The 24,991-nt window shown below is 40.1% G+C and overlaps 1 protein-coding gene across 1 annotated transcript; it reads left to right on the top strand.

Annotated features, from left to right (window-relative positions):
* The first annotated feature begins 1,551 nt into the window (after positions 1-1,551).
* Positions 1,552-24,672, top strand: LOC100923490 (tetraspanin-36-like). Its single transcript, XM_012542290.3, is given in 8 exon segments — positions 1,552-1,726; positions 8,879-9,070; positions 13,925-13,999; positions 18,223-18,318; positions 18,686-18,794; positions 18,797-18,820; positions 20,309-20,392; positions 24,073-24,672. Coding segments are annotated over 8 exon segments (768 nt in total). The 5' UTR covers positions 1,552-1,672; the 3' UTR covers positions 24,207-24,672.
* Positions 24,673-24,991: the final 319 nt, after the last annotated feature.

Genomic DNA, 24,991 nt, shown 5'->3' with positions numbered 1-24,991 from the left:
TTGTTGTTGCTTGTCCTTTGTTCTTGAAGAGGACAATGACATCAGGGAACGGATGCTATGAATGCAAGTGAATTGGATTCATGTGAGGGAGGGCTGTACAATGTTACCAGAGCCATGTGGATCCAGTGGCCAGATATAGATCAAAACAGCTGGACATGGCCCTGGATGCAGTGGGAGACCTTGGCTTTTTAAGCTAAGGTCTTCAATGAGTCCCAGTCTGACTGAGGCCAGAACCCACTTAGTGATTAAGGTTAAGTAGTAATTGAGGCAAAAAAAAAAAAAAAAAATCTCCTTTTTCAACTAATCAGAAAAAATCTAAATAAATAAATCTGGGGAAAGATCCTCAGGGTTTCTGGCAAAGTAGAAATGATTGCTATTTACGTCTACTTTGGGTCAATTGGGATCCAAACAATGACCAAATGGGGTTTGGCCTGGGACCTCTGGGTGGCCAATCCATGAGAATCAGAGAGATTTGGGTTTAAGGTATGGTCCTTAAGAAAGAAATCTAGGCAGTAAATCCAAGATATCTTGGGAGGATTCAGAGATTTAAAGGCATCGCCTCACTATTGTCCTGGTCCTCTTCTAGAATGAAGAACAAACTACAACCTCTAGGATAGAAGTGGCCCACAAACTGGAACTGATCAGTTGGAAAACTTACTCACTGCTTCCTTCTCCTTCCCTCTGTGTGGAATTAATTGAGTGAAAACACTCTCATGGGAATATAGCCTTGAACTATACTTCAATTGTGACTTGAAACTTTGTAATAACAAATAGAGCTATAGCTAAAAAGTTGCAGGTGAAAAATAAAATAAAATAAAAAGCTGCAGGTGTTGTCCCCTACTATTTCCCACCATATCTTAGTTAGCATCGAAGCATTTATTTTAAAGGAGACGATGGCTTTGAATTCTATGTGTGCTTGTATATCAGTTCTCTAGGGAAACTTAAATTAAGAGTTTATTATTATTGTCTTGTATTCTTTTATTTCTGGGTTAGATTTCTCCATTAGAATGTAAGCCTGGACTCCCCAAAACAATGGGAGAAAAAGCCAGCCCGAACCCCACCCCCACCCCAATCTTCGGGGATTTCTGCGTTCGGGTTTCCCAGTTTATGCTTTGCACTCCCTTTGCTGACACCTCGTCAGGAGATGCTCTTTCTCCCGAAATTGTAATAAACCTCTTTTGGCTTTTTCTTACCCTGAGAGCCTCTGCTTGTTTTTGTGGAGTAAATATTATCCCACATACCTTCCTCTATCTTTCTTCCCTCCCTTCCTTCTTTTTTTACTTCCTTCTTTCTATCCTTCCTTCTTTCTTCCCTCCCTTTTTTCTTTCCTTCCTCCTTCCCTCTCTTCCTCTCTCCCCTTCTTTACTTTCTTCCTTCCTTCTCCCCTCTATGTCCACATAGGTATGATACCCTTACCTACATTTTACAGATAGGGAAACTGAGGGTCTCAATTAAAATCAATAAAGACTGATTGTGCGGGGCTGGGGGTGGGGCGGGACTGCAGCTGGTCCTGGGGGCTGAAGCTCTGGGAGGGGCCTAGGGGCTGGGGGAAGGGCCTGCCCGGGCTGCGGGCCTTCTTCAGTTGCTGCTGGCTCTCTAGAGAAAGAGAACTCCCCGGTCGGGGAGCTGCAGCTGCAGCTGCAGCTGGGACGTCGCTGTCTCCCGGCAGGCCATGGATTCTTTTTCCTTCCGGGGGCCGTTCCGCCTCTTGGGCCTCCTGCTCTGGGTACGAACCGCAGTTGGGCTTCTCCGTCCGCTCCGGGAGCTAGGGCTGGGTTGGGTGCGGCTGAGGGGCACCGAGCGGGGGCGCGGGAGCTATCTGGACGATTTCGGTTTTATTTATCAGTTTTCCTCCACCCCACCCGGGCTAATCCTCCGCGGTGCGGGCAAGTCCTAGTCTGCGAGTCGGGAGATCTGGACTTCAGTCCCAGCTCCGCTATCAGTCCTCTGTGTGACCCTGTCCAAATCTCACCCCCTCTCAGGGCCACAGTTTATCCATTTGTAAAAGTGAGAGGGATCGGTCTCTATGCTCTCTAGCACCTTTCAGCCCGGACAATCTCGGCTTCTTGTTTTTTTGGATTTGGGTAAAAGACCACCTAGAGAAGGTACCCGGGTGTGTCTGAGAAAGGTGACTGACCCGGGGCTATTAACCTTTAACCCACAAACCTGGATAGTCACTTTGAGAGGGGGAGGAGGGAAAGGGAATACCCGATCGCTGTAAAGGGAAAGAGAGACTTTGCTAGTTCCGTTTGGCCCCAAAGGGCAGAAATAGGGACTTTGAGGTTGGAGCTGGGGTGAGGCATTTAACTGGAAGGGGTGGGGGAGAGAGACAAGCTCCAATTCTGGAAGAGCTTCCCGGGTATCGCCGAGGTCTCAAAGTGCTATAGGCTGTCTCTAGAGGTAGTGGGGTTCGCCTCTTTCCCCTCCCCCTTCCGTTCGATCTTCTAGCGGATGGAGTTGAATTTGCTAGAGGTGTGATAGAAAGGGTGTTTATGATAAGATGTGGATTGGATTCGATTCACTTCTTAAGCTTCCTGGTATTAAGCATTTGTGTAGGGGGCGAGGGGAGGGAAGGGAGAGGAAGAGGGCCTGGAAGCAGGATATGTAACCCCAATGAGGAGGGAGTGAGGAGTGATCTGGAGGAAAGAAGTGAATTCCGAAACTATGATTTAATTTATGTGTGGGAAAACTCCCCACTTTGTAAAACTACCCCCTGCAAATACAGTTGTGAATTGTTTCTAGAAGTTTTGTAGTTGATTTTCTAAGTGTACCATCAATCATCTGCAAAGCGTGATAATTTGGTTTCCTTGTTACCTACTCTAATTCCTTTAATTTCTTTTTCTTACTACCTCTGCAAAAACAGAGCAACAGCTCGGGTGTCTTAGGGGACATTGAGAGGTTCAGTGACTTGACTGTGCCCACAAAGCTAATGAACCAGAACGCAGATCTTCCTCCCCCTAAAGCTGGTCCTCTATATACTCTGCAGTATGATGGAGGTGGTACAAATTGTTGTTGAAGTTCTTATTCTTAGTATTTTTACAAATTAAAAAAACGTGTAATGTACAGAGTAATAGCAACATTGTGTCATTATCAACTGTGAACGACTTAACTCTCAGCAAGACAGTGATCCAAGATTTCAAAAAGACTCGCAATTATCCATCCAGAAAAAAAGAACTATGCAGATCAAAGCATACTATTTTCACTTTTAATTTTTTTTGTGGCTTTCCCCTTTTGTTCATTCTTTTACAGCATGACTGATGTGGAAATATGTTTACATGTTTGCACATGTATAACCTACAACAGATTGCTTGGTGTCTTGGGGAGGGAGAATGGAGGGAGGGAGAAAAAAATTGAATTAAAAATATTATAAAAATGAATGTTGAAAACTATCTTTACACGTAATTGGAAAAAATAAAATATTATTTCCAGGAAAGAAAGAAAAAATGTCAATCTAGGTATAGGATTTATGCCTCCAAAAATCTGTTTCACTTCATTTCAGGAGCAGAGATTTTCCTTTGATTCAGCTGAACTGGGAGGCAGAATCTGTCTCCTGATCTCATCCCCAACCCTGACCTTCTCTTGCCATTTGTTTCTCCTTCCTTCCCTCCCCTTTCCTAATTTTACCTCCAAACAAAGCAATTACTACCCATCAATGTAAAATTCTCTGGTCCAGACTGCCCTGCCCCTTCAATCCTCCCCCTAGCCTTAAATTTTGTCTGGTTCCAAGGTGGTCCCCTATCTACAATATGACAAGGTCATAAACTAGGTGATCTCAGAGATCCCATCATTCCATGGTCTATTAATTCTTTCAATCAAGTGCCTAGTGCTGAGTCGACCAATATGACAGTAGAATGTGAGGTCTTTAAAAGCAGAGACTGTTTCCTATTCCAAAAATCACCTAGTACATTGCCTGAAATGAAGTAAAAACGTTAATTGTCTGTTGGATGGTTATTTTGTTCTTTGCTTTCTGCAGCTCTCTATTTCAAAAAAACGCTTTTGCTGAGTCTTGAGTTTGTTAAAGCTTATGTACATCTAGTAAGGATGACTACAATTTAGCCAGCAAGTCTGGCCATTTTGGGCTCCATGTACATATTCACTCAGCCCCTCTGCCTATTATTTGGATTTTTTTTCTGAGGCAATTGGAGTTTAGTGACTTGTTCAGTCACAAAGTTAGAAAGTGTTAAGTGCCTGAAGCCAGATTTGAACTGGCGTCCTCCTGACTAAAGGGCTGGTGCTCTATCCACTAGACCAATTAGCTGCCCCTTCATTTGGACTTCATTTAATAGACCCTATAATGGCTTCCCTGCTTCCAATGTCTCCACAGTATCTTCCATACAGCTTACTAATTTACTTCAATTCAATGAGCTTTTATTGAGGGCCCAACCTGAGGCAGGTAATGTTAGATGTTATCTAGGATCAAAAAATGAGAATATATTCTTTGGGAGAGAAACAACACAAAGTCTTTTCTCTGTTCTTGAAGCCTTCCCTGATTTCCACAGTTAAAAAGTATTTTGCCTTTCCTCAAATACAGCTATGAAAAATAGTCTTCCTAAATATGTGGCTTCCCAGCTGAGGAACTTTCAATATCTCCTTATTGCCACTAGAGGCAAAAAAAAAAAAAAAAAAAAAAAAAAAAAAAAAAAAAAAAAAAATTCCTTAGTTTGGCATTCAGACTCCTCTGCAGCATGGTTCCAACTTATCTTTTCCAGTTAATTGCACATGATTTCCTTTTTTTTCCTCCTTCACATTCTATATTCCAGCCAGACTAAACGAAACACAGCTGCTCTCTGAGCCTTTCATGCTCTTCTGGGCAAGTCATCCCCTGTACCTGGAATGAGCTCTCTCTTTATCTTCTTCATCTTTTCCTTCTAGACTTAATTCAGCTGCCACTTCCTTAATCAATAATCATTTATTAAGCACCACTCCAGGTCCTGTTGGAGCTAAAAATACAAACATAAAATGACTCCTGCTGTCAAAAAGCCTATATTCTGCTTGGGGAAGATAACATGCTTATAAATAAATACAGAAATGAACCCCAAAATTATACATGGGAAGATGGGCATTCATACCTGGAAAAAAGCAGGCATAGACTTTTTTCTTTCTTTTTTTTAATTAAAGCGTTTTTATTTTCAAAATTATATGCATGGATAATTTTTCAATACTGATCCTTGCAAAACCTTGTCTTCCAATTTCCCCCCTTCCCTAGATGGCAAGTAATCCAATATATGTTAAATGTGGTAAATATATATATATATATATACATATTTATACAGTTATTTTACTGCACATGAAAAATTCAATCAAAAAGGAAAAAATGAGAAAGAAAATGAAATGCAAGCAAACAACAAAAAGAGTGAATGCTATGTTGTGATCCATACTTTGTCCTGACAGTCCTCTCCCTGGGTGTAGAGGGTTCTCTTCATCACAACATTGGAACTGGTCTGAATCATCTCATTGTTGAAAAAAGCCACATCTATCAGAATTGATAATCATATAATTTTGTAGCCATGTACAATGATATCCTAGTTCTGCTTATTTCACTTAGCATCAGTTCCTGTAAGTCTCTCCAAGCCTCTCTGAAATTATCCTGCTGATTGGTTCTTATATGACAGTAATATTCCACAACATTTATATACTACAATTTATTCAGCCATTCTCCGTAATGTTCTCATTCAGATTTTCTGGAAGTCTTGGAGCAGCCTTCTTTTCAGTTCAGTAATCGCCACAAGAGTACCAGGTGTTAAAGTCCACATTCTTTATTGTCTCTTTCAAAACCATGTCTCATGCTTCAGCTAGTTTTCTTAGAGGCTTTCCAGAGTCCTGGTTTTTGTGGAGAAGCTAAGGAGGAGAGCCTGCCACCAAGGTGGTGTAAGATACGATGAATGAATCGGAGTCCAAGGGCTTGTGATTCAGCCTCCAGTCTGCTTGTCTTCCCTAGCTCTTCCTCCGAGCCTTCGGTCCCCCAGGAGCCTGACTGAAGGTGGAAATGAATCTCTCTCCTTGGCTCTGAGAGCTTGGCTTATATGCTCTATATTGAGTATAAACCAATCATTATATCACTAGGAAACCATTATTTGTTGTAAGATTAAATCAACCATACTGAACTTAGAGAACTATTAAGCACCATGCTAAACTAGATAACCATTGTATCACCAATTCCACTTAGTACCTTGTAAGAATCCTTGTTTCAAGTTCAGAGTTCTGGCCCATAATATCTCCCACTTTCTTTTGTTTTTAGCCTGTCTCTGAAAGGTCTCACTTGAAACAGGCATACATAAATCCATCAACATGGGAAGTATTATACATAATTACATAAATTACACAAGCATGTAGTAACACAGGCTAATAGTGATGTAACAAATGACATTACTCAACATGAGTAATTATAAATGTCCATATTTCCTAGAAATAGTCCAAAAGGAATCTATTGTCCATTACTTCATGTGTCTGGGAATCCAATAATACCTGCAAGTTTTGAAGTCCTGTAATAATCTCATCTTGTATTGGGGAATTCAATGATTCCTGCTAGTTTTGAAGTTCTGCAATAGTCTTATCAACAATTTTTCATCTCGGGGAATCCAATGATTCCTGCAGGTTTTGAAGTTCTGTAACAGTCATGTCTCAGAGAATCCAGTGATTCCTGATGGTTTTCAAGTCCTGCAACAATCTTATCATGTCTCAGGGAATCCAATTATTCCTGCTGGTTTTGAAGTTCTGTAATAGCCTCATTATCAGCCATGCTTTTTCAGTGTCAGATGTTTCTTAGGTCTTCTCCTTTGTTTCAAGGTTTTTCTCTTTTTCTGTCTCCAATGGACAAGGTGAATATGGCTCGTTGGCACCCATCTGATTCCTTCTCCATCTGTAGAGATACAAGCAAACCCTCTTTCCCAAGCAGTTAGCCTATATGGTCCCTTCCATTCACCACTTTCTTGATCTCTCCACATCACCTGGTGATTATCTAAAGATAGTAGAGCTGCTCGCACTGGACACTGCCCTTCCAGTGGGTTATCAAACCTGTCTGCTGGAGCCAGTGCATCTTTATCAAATATTAAAAAATTAATGGTATAGAGAGCTAAATTTAGAAGTTCTCTTATTTACACAGGTTGTACTTGATCCTAGGAATCCTCTCCCCATTTTACCTACCCCTTAAAAGAACCTTCAAGACTACATCCTTCAAGAGTCTGCCTGGAAAGGAAGCAATAAATTGGGAAACCATTTTTACATTCAAGGGTTCTGATAAAGGCCTCATTTCTAAATGGCTCAAATTCATAAGTGCAAAGGTATGGAAATAGGACATGCAGTGTTGTTATTCCCACTGGAGCACAGAGTGCATGAGGGTAAGTTAGGTATAATCAATTCCAAGAGAAAAGCTGGAGTCAGATTCCAAAAGGCCATAAAGGTCAAATGGGAATTTGTGGGGTTTAGCCTAAAAGAATGGGAAATCCCTGAAGCTTCTTACACAACAGTAACAATATGATTAGGCTTGGGCTTTAGGAGTGTCAATACCATCTTTCACCAATGCCCACAGCTAAGAGAGTTCTCCTTCCTCCAGTTATCTGAGGGCATTTGTCGACCTCTTTTTTTTTTTTTGTCCACTTCCCTCTAATCCTGCAACCCTCTATCTTGTAACTTACTCATCTGTATCACACTATACCACTTCCATCCTATCAAACCCCCCACACCCCTCATAATATAAGCTTTTTGTAGTGGGTAATTTTTCTTTTTGATATCATTAGTAATAAACATGAAGACTTGTATTTGGTAAATTTTTTCATAGTATTTTATTTTTCCAAATATATGTAAAGATAGTTTTCAACATTCATTTCTGTAAGACATTGTGTTTCAAATTTTTCTCCCTCTCTTACCTTCCCTCAAGACAGCAAGCAGTCTGATAAAGGTTAAATACGGGTAGTTCTTTTAAATATTTCCATATTTGTCATGTTGTATAAGAAAAATCAGACAAAAGGAAAAAACCATGATGTTGGAAGACTCGGGAAAGCTGTTGAAATACCAGGGAGCCACCTGACAGTGGCTGCTGGAGATCCAACCCAGAATGGATCTCCTCTTGTGAGAGGACGATACAAGGAGACTGAGAGGCAGTTGCTGTTCTCTGACCTCTCTGACTGAGAGGCCTTTGCATTTTCTGACCTCTCTCCTCTTCTCTCTGCCTCCAATTTATCTCATTCCCAGTCCACAACACCTGTGTCAGCAAAGGTTCTCCTGCAACGCCTTCAGATATTATGATCCACAGCTGTGGAGGTTCTCGGAGAATTGACCTGTCCTTAACAATGAGAAAGGGGAAAAAAAACAAGCAAAGAAAAAACAAGCAAAAAGGTGAAAATACTATGCTTTGATCCACATTCAGTCTCCATAGTTCTGTCTCTGGATGCAGATGGCATTTTCCATCTCAAATGTTCAAAAAGTGTTTTCTTAACTAACTGAGCAGCTTTTCCAAGAACTCCAGAAATAAACATAGAAGAACTTTCCATTGTAGGGGAAGATATATGTAGTATGGACATGACAAGAAAGCCTCCTTTCCTCCCTTCCTTTCCCTATTCTCATGCCTGGAAATCTCCCCTTCTTCATCTCCGCCTTCCTTTAAGTTCCGGCTAAAATCCCATCTTCTACAGAAAGTCTTCCCTTTTATCTCAGATGTTTTCTCTCTGTTAAGTACTTCCAACTTAACCTGTCTACATTTTGTTGTACATAGATGTTTTCATGTTGCCTTCCCCATTTAGACTGTAAGCTCCTTAGAGGCAGGGACCATCTCTTTTGTGTTTTTTGTATTCCAGGTACTTAGCATGAATACTTGTTACATAGTAGACACTTAATAAATGTTTATTGCCCCAGTGACTGATATATGGCTCTTATGTTTCAGGGAGCTGCAGCTGCCATGGCTTGGGCTGGGATCTCAGCTCTTAGAACCCACTGGAACTATCAGTATTTCTGTGACAATCCTTTCTTGGAGGTTCTGGGCTGTTTGGTAGTGATCACAGCCCCACTGCTGCTGCTTACAGGGGGCCTGGCTGTAGGTGTATCCCACTGGAACACTGGTCCCTGGCAAGGCATGGTGAGTGTACCTTCGGATTAGGAACAATTCTTTTTTTTTCCTTTCACTACGGAGTCAAATCCTAGGAGCAGCTGCCTCTTACCTTATCTCCTTGCTAAAAGCCTTAGTATCTTGTTAGAGTGTTCAATTGACAAGCTCTTTTAAGCATCCTCTCAGTGCCAGGTGGGGGGAGGGAGGGTAATTTACATACAATAAAAATGAAGTAATTTCTACTCTCAAGGGTAGAGCAAGGAATTTATAGTCTATTCTCTTTTTTTATATAAAGTGGCAAACCACTTCAGTATCTCTGCCAGGAAAATCTTAAATGGAACACTAGGTTTTGCAAACATAAATGTTGAAAACTATCTTTGCATGTATTTGGAAAAATAAAATACTATTGGGGGGGAAAAAAAGAAAATGCCAAATGGGGTCATGAAAAATCAGACGTGACTGAATAACAAAAGCCATTGTGAACCTTTTCCAAGTTATGTTTTCTACACGTTGCAAGCATTGCTCAATAGTCTCAAAGGAGGAATTTCTTATTTGTCTTTTCTTAAAACACAATATCCTGTTACATTCATTTGTCACAGTTTGTTCAGCCATTTTCCAATTGATGGGCATCTACTTTGTTCTATTTTTTTACTGCACAAATGCTGCTGTGATTATGTTGATGCCTGTGGCACTTTTTATTTTCTGCTTTGGACTTCCTCAGAGGCATGGTGATCAAAAGCAGATGAACAGTTTACTGAATTTAAAAAAAAAATTATAATTCCAAATTGTTTTCCACAACAATTGGACAAATTTATGTCTTCTGATAGTATCTCAGTGTGTACATACAAAGACTTTTCCCTACCCATGTTCCACAAAGACACAAGTTTGTTTGTTTTATAGTTTTACAGATAAGGAAACCAAGACCCTGAGAGAGAAAGTGATTTGCCTGGTCAACCCACAGATGGGTAGTTGGGGACCTGGTACTTGACTGTTCCAAGAGACCAATGCTCATTATGCTAGCTAGACTCTGATGGAACATCTTTTTCCACCTTAGATGAAGAGAGAGGGATGGTATGGTCAACACAGAGACAACTAAGCCCAGTAGAGAAGTGTTGGCTTGAATTTCGAGAAGTTCGTTCAAATGCTACATCTGCCATTTACTAGCTATATACCCTAAGATGAGTGACCTCAGTTTCCTTATTTGTAAAATAAGGAAAATTGAACTGGATGATCACTCAAGATTCCTTTGCAGCTCCAAATCTATCCTGGCCTATGGAGACCAAAAGCTGACCTTGACTTCAAAAAGACTTGGGCAAATGTTGTGGTTCTTACCATATAAGCTGTGTGGCCCTGGCCAAGTCAAGGACAAGCATTCGGTATTCCTCCCCCAACTCACCAAACCTAAATTGCAAAGTAGTCAGTTGATCCTAGAGGTAATAGGGAGCCAATGAAGGTTTTTGGCAGGAATATGTATGACATGGTCAGGTATATGTTTTTGAATTATCACTAGCAGCTAAATGGAGGAATTATTGAAGAGGGAAGAGTCGTGGGGCAGGGAGGCCAATTAGGAGACTATTGCAAAAAGAAAGATAAGAAGTAAGATTTTGAACTTGGGAGGTGGCTATCTTCCATATGTTATGGTTTCCAGTCCTCTTTTCATCTTGATTGCCTTCTTCTGGATGAACTATGGAATCACAACTCTGCTCAAGGGAAAAAAATACAGAATAAGGCAGGAGATAGTTCCATAGTTCTCTGCTGGGATCCAAACGTATCATAAATACTCTTAACGGTTTCTCTGAAAAGTAACCACGGAGCCTATGCTTACACATTTTCAGCGATAGTGATAAGTGCTTTTGTTTTGTTATCAAATTGCTTCAGTTATATATCTGACTCTCGGTGACCCCATTTGGGATTTTCTTGGCAAAGATACTGGAGTGGTTTGCCATTTCTTTCTCCAGCTCATTTTGTAGATGAGAAAACTGAAGCAAAGTAACTTGCCTAGGATCATACAACTTGTAAGTTATCTGTGGCCAGATTTGAACTCAGGAAGATGCATTTTCCTGACTTTAGGCCAGGCACTCTTATTCACCCCCACGGACTACCCATTCCCCTCTAAAACAGCCCATTCTATTATAGGATAGCTCTCAATGCTAGGGTGTTTTTCCTCATCTGCCTCTTATAATTTCTGCCATTGTCCCCAAATTGTGTATTCTCATGTTTGCCTCCTTCCCTCCTGTTTAACCATCAACAATTCTCTATCGGCTCAAATATAACTTTGATCCCTGAAGGAGCTTATATTGTACCAGAGAGTCAATATGTATACATAGGAATAGATACTAAAAAGTTACAAGGTAATGTCGGTGGGGAGGTACTAGTAGTTATGGGAAGGCCTTCATGAACATGGTGCTTGAGCATCAAAGGAAGCTAAGACTTTAGAGAATTCTAAGAAAATGCTGTGAGAGGGTAAGAAGGAAGTATACTCTAGGAATGATCAATGTTGAATGGTCAACATGTGGAAGATGAAGTGAAGAGCCAAATACAAATAACACAGGTTGGAAAGGCGAGTTGGTGCTCAATTGTGAAAAGCTTTAAATGACAAATAGAAATTTTTCATTTGATTTGAGAGGCAATAGGGAGCCACTGAAGGTTTTTGGTAAGGGTATGTGTGATATGGTCAGGTGTATGCTTTTGAACTATCACAACTATCACTTTGGCAGCTAGATGGAGGATGGATTGGAGAGGGAAATATCTTGGAGCAGGGAGACCAATTAGGAGACTATTGCAAAAAGCAAGGTAAGAAGTAATGAGAGTTTGAACTTGGGAGGTGGCTGTCCTCCATTCTTTCAATCCACCCTCATATGCTATGGTTTCCAGTTTCCTTTTCATCTTGGTTGCCTTCTTTTGGGTAAACTTTGGCATCACAATATTGTAATAGCCAAAGTAAGGTAAATTGTGACACAAAGTTCTGAGCATGACCAATTTATTACTAAAGCAAGAATTCACTAAGAAGTAGGATCTTGGCTTCCCAAGCAAAACTAAGACCTCAAATGATGAGAACAATTCTCTTTTATAGTTTTAGGGAATACAGAAAAGAGGAAGCTAACTAGATTTTTTGGGTGAAAGAAAACATAATTGGATAAAAATTGGGAATGAGGGCTAGCAATAACCCCCTCCTTCTTTCTTCTGTGACTAAGAAATGTTCATTGCTTGAGTCCAGCTGCATCTACAAGGACAGAGATAGCAAACCAGACATTTTTGGATAACAAACCAGACAGCCTTTAACGATAGTTCGGTGGGATAAAGATACTAGAACAGACTCCCTGGAGTCCACCTCTATCTTTCAAGGGTAACAGATTTCCTTAACACAAGAATAGAACAGTGATTAACAGGAGAGTTGAATTCTAAACTTAACTCATTACAGGGCTACTAAATTTCTGAATTAAGTTCGGAGACAAAGAATCATGACTTGGGCAATTACGGGACAAAATCAAATAAATGTAAATGAGACCAAATATAAAAGATACTGAATCAATCTCATTATTTCAGTATCTTTCCTAAAGTATAGTCCCACAACTGGACATAGTACATTCTGTGTACTAATGAGGGCAAAGTACAGTAGAACCTCCTGTGTCTGTGCCTGTTGCTTTGCTGACTTTCATTGAGCTTATAGTAATTAAGATCCATGGATGTTTTTCACATTTTTTTTTATTTCAATAGTATTTCATTTTTCCAATTACATGTAAAGATAATTTTCAATATTCATTTTTGTAAGATTTTGCATTCTAATCTTTTTCTCCCTCATCTCCCCTCTCCCTAAGACAGAAATCTGATATGAGTTATATATGTACAATCATTTGAAACATATTTCCATATTAGTCATCACATGAATTGCTGCATAGGATGCTTCCCATTCTCAATTTGAGTTGCTTCTCCTATGAACTAGAAAAGCAAATACCTCTACCTAAATCCCAAATAAATTACAGCCTCTCCTTATGGACTAGCAGAAATCTAATTCAGTCTGGCTGAACAAATGTTTATTAAGCCTGTAATATATGACATTCTGGGGCTACAAAGACAAAAAGGGGGGGAAAACATTCCTGCCTTCAAGGAAGCTAATATTCTAATAGAAACAGTACTGATTCTTGACTCTGATTTATACTAGCTGTGTGATCTTGGAGAAATAACTTTCCTTCAGGCCCAATGTCCTCATCTTTAAAATGGGGACATTTTAAAGTGTGATACTTCTTTCAGAGTCTAGTTGTTAGGGAAATGCTTTATAAACCATTAAGTCTTATAGAAGTATAATATGATTTATGTATTATTATAGATGATAACAATAGTTTTAACTAAAATTCTAGCTGAATCCCATTTCTTTTGTTATCCTATAATTATATATTTAAATTTTTCTCATATTTGGAAGTCCTTTTTATTTTTATTAATTTAGAGACTTTGGGGATAGCTAGATGGTGCAGCGGATAAAGCATTGGCCCCAGAGTCAGGAGGACCTGAGTTCAAATACAGTCTCAGACACACAATACTTACTAGCTGTGTGAACCTAGACAAGTTACTTAATCCCAATTGCTTGCAAAGAAAAAAAAGTTTAAAAAAAAAAAAGATTTTTGGAATAAAAGTTTCAATACTGATCACTTCAATTTTTATAGCATTTAGTACTTGCCCTGCAAAATTCTTATGGGTTATAGAGTACAGGGAACATTATTCTCATCTGTAGATGAGGAGACCAAAACCCATTGAAAGGAAATTATTTTGCCCAGGTTTATGTACATTGCGAGACGAAGATTTGAATTCAGGTCTCTTGATTCTCATTCCATTGCCCCTGCCTTCTTGGAGCATGTTTCATGCTTTCTCTCCTGTCTTCTCTCTCAGTTTCTGTATGGGGTCATGGTTCTGCTTTGCATGGAAGCCTCTTCTGCTGTTTTGGCAAACACCGCATCCTGCCAGGTAAGTATCCTATAGAAAGCACAAAGCTTCCTGTAGCTTTCGTTTTAAACAACTGCTATTTGGCTTCAAGGCAACTGGATGGCACAGTGAACAGAGCACCATGCCTGAAGTCAGGAAGACAGATGTGGCCTCAGACACTTATTTGTTGTATGACCTTGGGTCAATCACTTCCCCCATGTGCCTTAGGTTTCTCCATCTGTAAAGTGATCTGAAGAAGGAAATGGCAAACCACTCTAGTATTTCTGCCAAGAAAACCCCAAATTTGGCTTCAGGCCTAAAGAAGCTGAAAGGTGGACCTTAGGAATTTGTACCCTGAGTAACCATGAAAGTGACCCAAGGGGCCTTTGGGGACTTTGAGGGCCACAGGAATCTGAGATCTATAACTGGAAGGGACCTCAGAGGCCATCTAGTTCTATCCCTTCATTTTATAGATATGGAGAAATGAGACAAAGAGCGATTGTGTGAGTGTTCAAGGTCCTATATTAGTCTGAGAGATCAGAGGTCCCAAATCCTCTGATTCTAGAGCCATTGTTCTTTCCACAATATCAATTTGGAGGTGCAGGTTCTGTGAATAAGCAACAGGCTAACCCACATAAAGTTTTTGAGTTGAAAGGAATCTTGGGGATTCAACCCCTGTGACGCTCTTTATTTGATAAGTGTACAAACTGAGGTCTTACGCAGTGAAGAGACTTCCAGTTCATGTGACAGGATCTGCCAATCCCAAATCTCAATTCAAATACTAAACAGAGAAGTTTTTATTTTAACTTAAAGGCATACTGAAGGTCAGACCTGTGCCCTTCTTCATCCCTACAGTTTAGAGTGAGTGGGCGCACCTTCCTCAAATTTTAAGATTTTCCCCAAAATAAAAAAATAAATAAAAAATTTCAAGACCCAACGAGTTTCTCTGTCTACCATACTGTCTCTCTATGGAATGGGGAAGCCTTAAGTGTTGATGAAACTGAGAGGCTAAAATCACAGGGAGATGGTGAAAAGGTCAACTCTAGTGAAGATAAGAAAGTGTTTAGGGAATCATGTTGCTTGACAGGTAGGAGATAATATTAATTCCCATTTCTTTAGCCCTGTGAGGTTTGCAAAATGCTTTTCTCCCAAACTCTCTGGGTGCTAGATAGAATATCCACCATTTTACAGGTAAGGAAACTGAGTCTAAATAAAGTGAAAGGACCTTATCACTCAACTGGTCAATATCAGGACCTGGAATTTGAACCTAGGTTTTGTAACTCCAACTCCAGAATTTTCCCTACTATGTCCACAGTACCTCTGTGAAAGGTATGGATTCCTCTGAGGATATGAGAGCTATTAAGACTCTAGACTTAGTTCCTTTACCTGAGAGTCTTTCAGAGGACTGTGTGCCTGGGGTATAGTGGGAGATTAATGCATACCTGTGAATTAGCTAGTTATACTCTTTGCTGTTTCTGCCAAATGTCCCTGGGAATAATGTCTGATGGTCATTACCAGGTTTGGGCATTCTTCATATTACTGTACATTCCTTCTATCCCATTTTTCACCTAACAGTTTAGGTAAATTTTTCTCTAGAAATTTAATTCAGTGATAAATATTAAGTATTTATTGTGTGGAAGACCCAGGTTTGGGTTTTTTTTGGGGGGGTTGTTTTTTTAGGGGTTTTTGATGCAAAGATGAAACATGATTGAGTTTCTACCCTCAAGAAGTTTTTGTTTTACTATGTGATTCTGGGCAAGTCACTTAACCTCAGTTTCCTCATCTATAAAATGGAGATAATAGTAGGTTGTGAGTTTCAAATGAGGTATGAGGTTAATGTCCAAAAAGTGTTTTGTAGACCCTGAAGCACTATGGTAATATCAGCCATCATTATTATTCATGGTTCTCAGGTGTTTGAAGAGTTGCCATGTTGTTTGGCCCTAGAGCACAGAACTAGGAGTAATGAGGCTAGTTATTCAATTTCTCTGGGCCTTTTGTATGTAACCTGATAAGGTTGGAGTCCATGATCTCTGATGGTCCTTTCAGCTCTAAAACTTCAGATCCTGTTATCTTAAATTGAGGAGTAATAGAAGCCTGGGTATCAAGAAAAACATTCTTAGGGTTTTCTACAGTAGAACAGATTGCTTCCAGAGCTATCTGGAAAACTTCCAGGAGAAAGTTGGGTGATCACTTACTGGAAACCTTATTAAAAAGGTTCTTCTTAGGTATGGATTGAGCTTCCAGTTCTGGGATTTTGGGAGAGTTGGAGAGACACTGTGGGAGAGCTGCTGTTGACTTCTTGCTGAAAAGACAGGATCGAAAGCTTCAATAAATCCTAGGTTTAAAGCATGTCTGAATATTTGCCCAAGCATATCCCTTCATGTGTATGACTTATGTCCTGCAAAATAGAATGTTATCAGAAAAAAATGCTCTAGGGAAGTTTAAAGAGAGAAATCTTTTTTAGCTAAAGGAACAGGTAAAGCTCAATGGAGGAAGTGCTAAGACTTAAAAGAAGAGGAGACAGATCAGAATAGTAAAAAAAAAAGATGCTGGATTTGGAGTTAGAGGCCCTAGTCTTGACTTGGGTAAAATATATTTAATCTCTGTGGATGTTGCTTTCTCATTTATTAAATGATGGAATTGACAGGGGGAGGGAATGGGGGGGGGGAAGAAGGGAAAAGTTGGAACAGAAGGTTTTGCAAGGGTCAATGCTGAAAAATTACCCATGCATATATCTTGTAAATAAAAAGCTATAATAAGTTTTTTTTTAAAGAGGCAATTGAAGTTAAGTGACTTGACCAGGGTCACACAGGGGAAAAAAAAAAGGAAGAAAGGAAAAAAAAATTTTACTTTTAAATTTCATCCACATTACCATTCTTCATCTTTATTAAATCTAGACAATCAACACAACAATCACTCCAGCCCTGATTTGTAATGAATGCAATTTCAGAGCTATAAACTCTCAGCCTGAAGATATAACATTCATTTGAGCTGCTCTGGTGCTTCCTTTGATTCTAGTCCTAATTGTTGCACTAATATGCTTTGTGACTTACAGCAAGTTGCTTGTCATTTCTTGTCCTCAGTTTTCCTCTCTGTTAAACGAGAGGGTTGTAGTCCCTGTCTCTAATTCCCGTCCAGAGTCATGTGTTTCACGCTCATTTAAGCAATGGTTTGCTGTAGAGGATACCAAGAGCTACTTTGGTTCAGTAGAAAGTAATCTGTGGTTGCAGTTCAGCAAGCTGGATTCAAACCCTAGCTCTGTCATTTACTACTTGGGAGATTTGGGACAAATCAATTCAATCTCTCTGGGTCCCACTTTAGTCATCTTTAAACGAGGAGGTTAGACTAGCTGGCCTCTTAAGATCCCTTCTAGCCCAAAGTATATGATCTTATGAGGATGTTCTAGATCTGGGAGTGACCTTTTATAGGTCACTTTCTTCTATACCTTTATAAAGATATAGAAGTAGGAGAAGGTGGGAGGAGATTGGGGACTTCACTTTGCAATATAGAGTATGTGATTGGCGGTACTATGCCATAAGATTGGAAAAAATAGCCTACTATCAATGTATCAATGTACCAATGTATCAATGTACCAATGTATCAATGTTACCATCAACATAGAAGATTCTTTCCAACTTTTTGCTATGATGAAGTGTTGCTATATGTATTTTTGTACAAACAGATCTTTTCCTGCTGATAATAGCATACTTTATGGGTAGGAGCTCAGCGGAACTGCTGAATCCCCTTTATTTTATATACTTTTTAAAATGAATTTTTGTCCAATAAGAAATAATCGGCTGAACCTATTGAGTGAATTTAATAAATATAACCATAAAATCCTGTATTGGGATTCTAAAAATAATATCCACAATATGAAAATAAATAAGAGTTTGTGTGAAAATTAATTTAGGGCTTTCTTGGTTCATAGACCCAGAATAATTGTCAGATCAACAACAACGCAAAAGGCTAATTCTATTCTAAATTGTATCAAGAGAGACCAGTAGCTAGGAGGAAGGAGATTATAGAGCTTTTGTATTCTGCCTGGCTCCAACAGCCTCTGGTGTACTATGTATCTATTTCTGGGTACCACGTTTTAGGAAAGATATCAATGAGTTGGATAGAATACAGAAAAGGACCCCAGGAGAGGCAAAGCCCACTGGTCAGGTGACAAGAGGGGACGGGGAATCCAATCCCTGAGGACGGGCTGTTACCAGACTCTGAGCTACTTTCCCTTTGTAAAATGTGGATGCTTGTGTCATTGTCAGAGAGACTGGGAAACACATGTGCTGGATGATCTTTTCCGTCAGTATGGAAACCAGTCTGACCCCAAGACCAGAGATGTTGATAGGCTCCAAGAAGAGGTAAGCTGTATTCTGGCTTCTTCTGCAGAAGGAAAGATGGTCTGTTACTATCTGGTCCTCAGCCTGTCTATCATCATTCTTGGAACAGCAAAGCAATATCTACATTGCTCCTGCCTGGGAAGGAGGAGGAAGAGAGGCACAGAAAGCTCTCTGATGGGGGTTGGAAAGGAGGGAGGGAATGTGTTGTGTATATGTTTGCTTCTCTCTCCTTCTCTCTTTTCCTCCCTCCCTCCCTCTCTCTCTTTGTGTATGTGTGTGGGGGGGGAGAGAAGAGAGAATAGTCACTGGTGGAGAGGGGGAACAAACAATTGTAGGCACCTTTCAGGGTGCCTTCTCAAGCTCCCTGTGACCTCTTTCTTTCTCCCAGCTGCAGTGCTGTGGGATTCACAATTACACAGACTGGAGGGTGATGGGCAACTTTTCTGCTCCTACAAGCTGCTGCCAGAAGATTTTCTTGAATTGCACTGGTGCCTTAGATTCTGCTCAGTTACTGTATCAGGAGGTAACTTCAGGGGCAATGGGGAAAGGGGTATTCTTAGTCCTAACTGCCATTTCGTGTGCTTCAGGCTTCACAAAGTGCTTTGCTTTCGAAAACTTCCCAACAATCCTATGGAGTAGTTACTATAGGTTTTATTTGCTTATTACAGAAGAGGAAACTGAGGTCTATGGATACAGCATTTAGTAAGTATAGCATATTGGAATGGAAAGAGGAACGGATTTAAGCTTGGGAAGACCTCTGATCCTTACTAGCTGTAGGACCTCTTAACTTATCTGAACCCAGATTTCCCCATCTGTAAAATGATACCTGATTATCATTAATTCTGTAAATGTCAGCTGTTATTCATAAGAGTAAGATCTGAGCTTGGCTGCCCTTAATTCTGAGTCCCAGGTTTCCCTAAGAGTGCCATCCCGTTGGCGTTCTGCCTACCTCTCCCCAAAACAAGAAGGAGACAACTTTTGCTGCCTCTCTGCCATATTTGGCCATGGCCTCATGGCTTCAGGGTGGTTTATCTCTTCTTCCAAGGTACAAGGGCTTTGAGGTGAGGAGTAGGAGAAACCCTACTGTGTGCAAAGGTTTATGCTTGAAATCTTGCTCATAGTAGATGTAAAGAACTAAAACCTCTATCAGTGAGATAAAAAGAAACTCCCACCTGAAATGCTTTCACTAGTGTACTGTTCACTTTTTAAACTATTCATTGAATTGAACAGAAGTGGAAAGGGAGCTGTTTTTCTATGAATTCCATATTTATATATTAATCAGATGACCTTATAGCTTACTCTTTGTAGCTGGTGCATCATGTGGACTAAATCACCAACCCCTGCACAGAATCTCCAGTGTTCTATTCTCCAGGGATCAAAACAGTGTGTTATAGTGGGAAGAGCCCCACATATGGAGCCAGGAGAGCTGGGTTTGAATTCTTTCTCTACCACATACTGAGGGAGGAAATAAGTATTTATATGCTTCCTACTATCTGTTTAAGCATTTTTTAATACAAATATTATCCTGTTTGACCTTCACAATAACCCTGTGAAGTGGATGCTATTTTTTCACCATTTTTAGTAAACTGAAACAAAAACTGGTTAAATGACTTGCCCAAATCACACTAGTTCTAAGTATCTGAATTAATAAAAATACAATGCAAACACAGATACAATGCAACAAAACACACACAGTGTGATTTTCTAAGTCAATTTGCAGCCTAAAGGAAATGGTTTCTATTAGAGTTTGAAGATACCAATTTAGTCCCACCATATTCTTTTACAGATAAAGGTATGCAGACTAATGTAATGATTTGTACACGGTAAAAACCTACTGAGTGACAAAGGAGAGATTTAAACTCGGATCCTTCCAAGTTCAATCTGTCCATTAGTCCTCTCTGATTCAACTTAAAGTGGGTTAATAATATATACTCTGGTCAGGAGAAAAGTCTTCTGTAAAGCATCAAGGCTGTAGACTTGTGAACTGTTACTGCTGTTATTGTTTGATTAGGGGTGTCTGCCAAAGCTGGAGCAGCTTCGGAAGATTGTTCTTGGCCAGGTGTTTTGGTGCTGCATCGGGGCTCTGGTTCTAGAGGTGAGTGCCTGAGGTGGAGCAGGATGATAACTGATTTTTCAATTTTACCAATCCTGATTCCAAGCCAGGCATATTTAGTCATGCTATAAGCTTCTGGAATGGATGTGTTGATGTCTTTACTTCCTGATTTTTATTTCTCCCATCAAGTGCTGAGCACTGATAGACACATAGTAGTTGCCCATAATTAGGGGGTGAGAGGAGCATTACATAAACTTCCAGAGTATTTGTTTACATCTTGTAACAAGGTGAGAAAGAGGAGCAAGCATTTATTAATTGCCTATGGTGCCAATATTGTGGTAAGTGCTTTACAATTACTATCTCATTTGATTCTCACCACAGCCTTAGGAAAGGAGTTGCTGTTATTGACCCCATCTTACAGATGAGGAAATGGAGGCTAATAGGTTAAGTGATTTGCCCAGTAAATTTCTGAAACTGAATCTGAAGTCAGGTCTTCCTGACTCCAAGCCTATTGATCTGTTGCTCCCATTAAGTGAGAGGTCATACAGTTAGTAACTTTCTGAGGCTAGATTTGAAGTTGGGAGCAAATCCATTGCTCTAACCAAGGTATCTGTTTAAGTGACCTGCCCATTTGAAGTTGCTTCTTCCTGCCTCCAAAACCACCCCTTTAACAATGTTCCTATTAAGCGACTTGTTCAGTAAGTGACCTGCTCTGTACACCTACCCACAGTACAAAGAAACCAGATTTTCCTGGATCCCACGTCAGTTCAGTTCACCATGCTGTCCCTCATTGGAGAGGACTCAATTGAACTGGAGAAGATAGAAAAGGGCTGGTCAGAGAAGGAGGAAGAAAACCTGAATAAAGGGATGGCACAAGGCTGAGAAAAGGAGACTTTTAAGGGAAAAAATGTAGCCATCAGTGCTTCTGAGAGATTTAAAATAAAGGTGAATGAGAAAAAAGAAGGAAGAGCAATAAGAAGCATCACAGAGGGAAATGTTTCAGGGAAGGGATAAGGATGGAAGTCACATTGCAAGGGACTGCAAAGTGAGTGAGTGAGGAGTAAGGAAGAGGTTACACACTGAATGTAGGTGATTAAGAAGGGTGGCTAGGAGAGGAAAGAGGGGAAAAATGGGACATACAGGGCAGTTTCCAGAGAGAGGGAAGGACTGGTTTTTTTTTTTGTTTTTTGTTTTTTGTTTTTTTTTTTTTTTTAAATGGGGTTAAAGGAGGAGCTAGTGAGCAAAGCCTCTCTGAAGGCAGGAGTTGGGGGAGAGAAGCAGCTGGAGAGGGCAAGATATGTGGAAGTTCAAAGGAAACAAAATGATTTAGAGAAAGAGGATTAGTCATATTTTTTGACCTTGCAGTGTCACTACTGGGTCTATATCCCAAGGAAATTTTAAACGAGGAAAAAAGGACCCATGGGCAAAAACGTTTGTAGCTGCTCTTTTTGTGTAGCAAAGAACTGGGGAAATGAGTAGATGCCCATCAATTGGGAAATGGTTGAACAAGTTGTGGTATATGAAAGTAATGAAATAACTATTTAAAATGATAAATAGGTCGATTTTAGAAAGGCCTGGAAAGATTTACATGAACTGATCCTGAGAGAAACAAGCAGAACCAGGAATATACTGTACACAGTAACAGCAAGGATGTGCAATGATCAACTATGAAAGACCAGGTTCTTCTCAGTGGTTCAGTGATCCAAAGCAATCCCAGTAAATTTTGGACAGAAAATGCCATATGCATCCAGAAAAAGAACTAAGGAGGCTGAATGTAAATCAACACATGCTATGTTCACTTCTTTTTTCTGTTTTTTTAATCTCTCCAATGATTTTTCCCTTTTGCTCTGATTTCTCTCCCAACATGATTCATAATGTAAGGTGTATTAAAAAAAAAAAAAACTTTACTAGGGGAAAAAAAAAAGACAGAGAGAGGACTAGTCATGGAGCCAAAAGTGGTTTCAGATACCAGATCTATACTTAGAAGCATGATTTTAGGCAAGTCATTCTGAGCCTCAGATTCCTTGTTAATGAAAATGGGATAAAAAAGCTTGTGCTCCCCACCTCTTAGGGTTGTAGTAAGGTAAGCATTTGATACAGATGTGAGCACCAACAGCAACATCAAGAACAGCAACAATATAAGTTCTTTATTATTATTATAGCTTTTTATTTACAAGTCATGCATGGGTAATTTGTCAGCATTGACAATTACAAAACCTTTTGTTTCAATTTTTCCCCTCCTTCCCCTCCCCCAGATGTCAGGTTGACCAATACATGTGAAATAGGTTAAAGTATAAGTTAAATACAATATATGTATACACATCTATACAGTTATTTTGCTGTACAAAAAGAATCGGACTTTGAAATAGTGTATAATTAACCTGTGAACCAATATGAGTTCTTAAAGGAACTGAAAAAGAGTGAAATGGAGAGAAGAGATGGATGAGGTATCCTTGGCTACCTCAAGCTAAAGGAAAGATGAGGATGTGACTACAGAGATACAGTTGAAGTGTGAGCTGCCTTCTCTCTTGTCCTTCTCTAACACTTGCTAGAACATATAGCAAAATGAATCAGAAGTAGTAAGGAAGCATTGGGATACACAATGGGAAGAACGTCTCTTTCTAGCCCCGTCTCTGTCTCTTTCTAGCCCCGTCTCTGTCTCTTTCTAGCCCCGTCTCTGTCTCTTTCTAGCCCCGTCTCTGTCTCTTTCTAGCCCCGTCTCTGTTCTCTTTCTAGCCCCGTCTCTGTCTCTTTCTAGCCCCGTCTCTGTCTCTTTCTAGCCCCGTCTCTGTCTCTTTCTAGCCCCGTCTCTGTCTCTTTCTAGCCCCGTCTCTGTCTCTTTCTAGCCCCGTCTCTGTCTCTTTCTAGCCCCGTCTCTGTCTCTTTCTAGCCCCGTCTCTGTCTCTTTCTAGCCCCGTCTCTGTCTCTTTCTAGCCCCGTCTCTGTCTCTCTCTCTCTGTGTCTCCCTCCCCTGTGTGTGTGTGTGTGTGGGGGGGGGGGGTGTCTGTTCCTTTCTGTCCCTCTCTGTCTTTCCGTGTCTCTTTCTCCCTCTGTTTCTCTATGGCTCTTGCTCTCTTTATATGGATGTATGTGCGTGTGTATTTCCTCATTTCTTTATCTTTGTCTCTATGTATCCATGTGTGTATAAAATTTGTAAACCTTAAGCTGTCATAAATGTTATCTGTTTATAATAATTATTACTAATTGGTAACTTATCAAAAGGTTAAACTTTGACAGAATTTTGTTTTTGCACTAAATTGGTGTTATTTCCTAAGTCTTTTGGTTCAGAGGTCAGAGAATAGAGCTGGAAGAGACCTTCGATATTGCCTAAGATCCATTTTATAGATAGTGACTTTGAAGTTTAGAGAAGTTAAGTCACTTGCCCAAGATTAGTTATGTAATAAGTAGCATAGGAGGGGTGTGAATCTTCGTCTTCTGTCCCATAGCCAGTACTGGTTTTGTCCCTTTACCAGACTATCTTTGCTTCATTTGCATGTCTGACCCCCATATTGGGTTTCAAGATAAGATGGCAATGGAGTTTTTGGAAAATTCCCCTTTCTTATCAGGTTGTTCTCACTGTATATGGAGTGCCTCCTGAAGAGGTTGGGGTGGTATTAAGTAAACAGGCCTGCTTTGCTAACAGGCTACTATTTTTTTTCTTCATATTGGAGGGGGAGGTAGAGAAGAGGGTGAAAATGTCTTACATTTTCCTTGTTTTCCAGCTGCTTGCTGCATTAACCAGTGGATTTCTCGTGAAGCAGTCAACTATTCCGGATTATCACATCTTGGAGTCAGGCACATTTTCCTAAAAGGGAGTTTTTCCATGAAAACAGAGGAGACCACTGTTATTTCATGAGTATAACTTGGGATGAGCAATGGAGCCCAGGTTTTCTGTGTTGTTTTAGACCCATTCAGGACCTTGGGTCTTGAGGAAAGTTGGTGACGGTTTCCTAGCCAAGCTGGTTTACCTCCTCGTTAAAGTATCCCTCAGTGGGCAGAAATCTAACTCGGAAGCATTAGAACCAGGCCAGACTGGTTGAAATGGGGAGAGCTGGCTTTGTCTGGACAATTAGAGTATTGGGTAGGGGATGGTTGAAAGATAAGCTAGTGGGATGTGCAATTGAGTTCTCCTTGTCTAGAAAAGAGGTTCATTCAGTGCCTAATGCAACATATGGAATCCCCTATCTACCCCTCAACTTTTTTGATATTCCCACCCCTTGTTGCCCTTATTCTTTCCCTTTCCTGTGTTCCTGATTACTCCTTCCACTTGTTCCTTTTATGCTGAAATCCAATAAAACAAGTTTATACCAAGTTTTAAAAGTCAGCAAGTTTAGCAATATATGACAAGTTTATACCAAATTGCTATTACTTCCCAAAAGAGCCCTGAGTTCAAGCTTCTTCTGGTATTGTCCAGTTATAGTTCTCAAGCTCTGAGTACATAGCAAAAAAAGTTTACTGAACTGGTAGACCAGAAGTGTTTGCTCAGCCAGGGTTCTCAAAAGTGAGTTCTAATCCTATTAAGTTTAAAGAAGATGAGACATCTAGATGGTGCAATGGATAGAGCACTGGTGCTGAAGTCAGGAGGACCTGAATTTGGATTCGACCTCAGATACCCAATGTTTAGTAGCTGAGTGACTCTGG

Source organism: Sarcophilus harrisii, chromosome 1 (genome assembly GCF_902635505.1).
Source record: "Sarcophilus harrisii chromosome 1, mSarHar1.11, whole genome shotgun sequence".
Lineage (NCBI taxonomy): Eukaryota > Metazoa > Chordata > Mammalia > Dasyuromorphia > Dasyuridae > Sarcophilus > Sarcophilus harrisii.
The sequence above is the reverse complement of the archived record's forward strand: the minus strand, read 5'-3'. Positions and strand labels throughout refer to the sequence as shown.